This window comes from Entelurus aequoreus, linkage group LG25 (genome assembly GCF_033978785.1).
Source record: "Entelurus aequoreus isolate RoL-2023_Sb linkage group LG25, RoL_Eaeq_v1.1, whole genome shotgun sequence".
NCBI lineage: Eukaryota > Metazoa > Chordata > Actinopteri > Syngnathiformes > Syngnathidae > Entelurus > Entelurus aequoreus.
Genome location: NC_084755.1, coordinates 11,335,195 through 11,337,694, shown reverse-complemented (window position 1 = coordinate 11,337,694; position 2,500 = coordinate 11,335,195). Strand labels below are relative to the sequence as shown.

The 2,500-nt window shown below is 34.8% G+C and overlaps 2 protein-coding genes across 2 annotated transcripts in view; one reads left to right on the top strand and one right to left on the bottom strand.

The window, feature by feature from the left end:
* LOC133642605 (transmembrane protein 235-like) overlaps positions 1–2,500 on the top strand; it is a 142,832-nt gene that overhangs the window by 49,478 nt on the left and 90,854 nt on the right. The gene's annotated exons all lie outside the window — the stretch shown is intronic.
* Positions 1,457–2,476, bottom strand: LOC133642602 (uncharacterized). Its single transcript, XM_062036891.1, has 2 exons — positions 2,317–2,476; positions 1,457–2,194 (listed from the first exon to the last, which is right to left on the bottom strand). Exons 1-2 carry the CDS (start codon positions 2,424–2,426, stop codon positions 1,486–1,488), a joined length of 819 nt encoding a protein of 272 aa, XP_061892875.1. The 5' UTR covers positions 2,427–2,476; the 3' UTR covers positions 1,457–1,485.

Genomic DNA, 2,500 nt, shown 5'->3' with positions numbered 1-2,500 from the left:
CATACATATGTACATATGTATATACATACATACATATGTACATATGTATATACATACATACATATGTACATATGTATATACATACATACATATGTACATATGTATATACATACATACATATGTATATATGTACATACATACATACATATGTATATACATACATACATACATATGTGTATACGTATGTATATACATATGTATGTATGTATGTATGTATGTATATACATATGTATGTATATACATATGTATGTATGTATATACATATGTATGTATGTATATACATATGTATGTATGTATATACATATGTATGTATGTATATACATATGTATGTATGTATGTATGTATATACATATGTACATATGTATGTATATACATATGTACATATGTATGTATATACATATGTACATATGTATGTATGTATATACATATGTACATATGTATGTATGTATATACATATGTACATATGTATGTATATACATATGTACATATGTATGTATATACATATGTACATATGTATATACATACATATGTACATATGTATATACATACATATGTACATATGTATATACATACATACATATGTACATATGTATATACATACATACATATGTACATATGTATATACATACATACATACATATGTGTATACATATGTATATACATATGTATGTATGTATGTATGTATGTATGTATGTATATACATATGTATGTATATACATATGTATGTATGTATATACATATGTATGTATGTATATACATATGTATGTATGTATATACATATGTATGTATGTATGTATATACATATGTATGTATGTATATACATACGTATGTATATACATACATACATACGTATGTATATACATACGTATGTATATACATACATACATACGTATGTATATACATACATACATACATACGTATATACATACATACATACGTATATACATACATACATACGTATATACGTACATACATACATACATACATATGTATATACATATGTATGTATGTATACACATATGTATACATACATACATACATACATATGTATATACATATGTATGTATGTATACACATATGTATGTATGTATGTATGTATGTATATACATATGTATGTATATACATATGTATGTATATATGTACATACATATGTATGTATGTATATACATATGTATGTATATACATACATACATACATATGTATATACATATGTATGTTTGTATACACATATGTATGTATGTATGTATATACATATGTATGTATGTATATACATATGTATGTACATATATACATACATATGTATATACATACATATGTATATACATACACACATACATATGTGTATACATACATATGTATGTATATACATACATACATATGCATATATATACATACATACATACGTATATACATACATACATACATACGTATATACATACATACATCTTAAGGTTGTCCATCGTATCCGATGACGACAATCCATCTCTATGTTTTGTGAGTCCTCATGTGGCTGAATAGTCCAATCCGTGATCCACATGATCTGCCGCAAACAGAGCAGGTGAAGGCACTGACTGGGGGTGCAGGTGTGGCAATGGCTTCATGCCTTCTTTGACGCTTCCTGGCTCGTTGACCACTTCGGTCCTCCTCAAGCTTATGAACTCCTTGTTGGAGGAGCTGCCGCCAGGTGGAACGTTGGACTGCAGTGTCCTCCAGCTGGGTCGGGTTCAGGCCGCATTTCTTCATGACAGTCTTCATTTGATCTTTATAACGCTTTTTTGGGCCTCCTGCCAAGCGGTGACCAAGATGAAGCTGACCATAAAGCACCTTGCGTGGTAAGCGTTCTTCTGGCATCCTGATAACGTGGCCTAGCCAGCGAAGTTGGTGCTGGGTGACTGTAGCCTCCACACTGGTGCAGTTGGTCTTGCAGAGTATTTCAGTGTGGGGGACTCTGTCCTTCCAGGATATCCCCAGGATGCATTGTAAGCACCTGATGTGGAAGGCCTCCAGCATCCTGAGGTGGCGGCTGTACAGGGTCCACGCTTCACAGCTGTAGAGGAGGGTCGTCATGACCACAGCTAAATAGACCGCTACCTTGGTATGTAGCTTAAGGTCTTTGTTCTGGAAGACCCTTCCCCTGAGTCTGCCAAAAGATGCTGACGCCTGCTTGATCCGGTTTTGAACCTCCCTGTCGATACTGCAATCGTCAGAGAGAAAGCTGCCAAGGTATTTGAAAGAGTCCACTACTGCTAGTGGTTTATTGTTGATGGTGAAGGTTGGTGGATGAGGTGGAGGAGTGGATGCCCACTGGCATATTACCTCGGTTTTTGCCACGTTGACAGAGAGGCCCAGTCTGCCATAAGCACTTGCAGCGGCTGAGAGGGTAGCTTGCAGCGCTTCCGGTGTGTGGGCCACAACTGCGCAGTCATCTGCGTATTGGAGTTCGATGACTTGCACTGGTGTGACTTTTGTGACTGCTTGGAGCCTCCGGATGTTAAACAGG

Coding starts and splice junctions, on each gene's coding strand:
- LOC133642602 (XM_062036891.1), bottom strand. CDS start 2,426: ATGACTGCGCAGTTGTGGCCCACACACCGGAAGCGCTGCAAGCTACCC. Junction 2,195..2,316: donor TCAACGTGGCAAAAACCGAG/GTAATATGCCAG, acceptor TGACGATTGCAG/TATCGACAGGGAGGTTCAAA.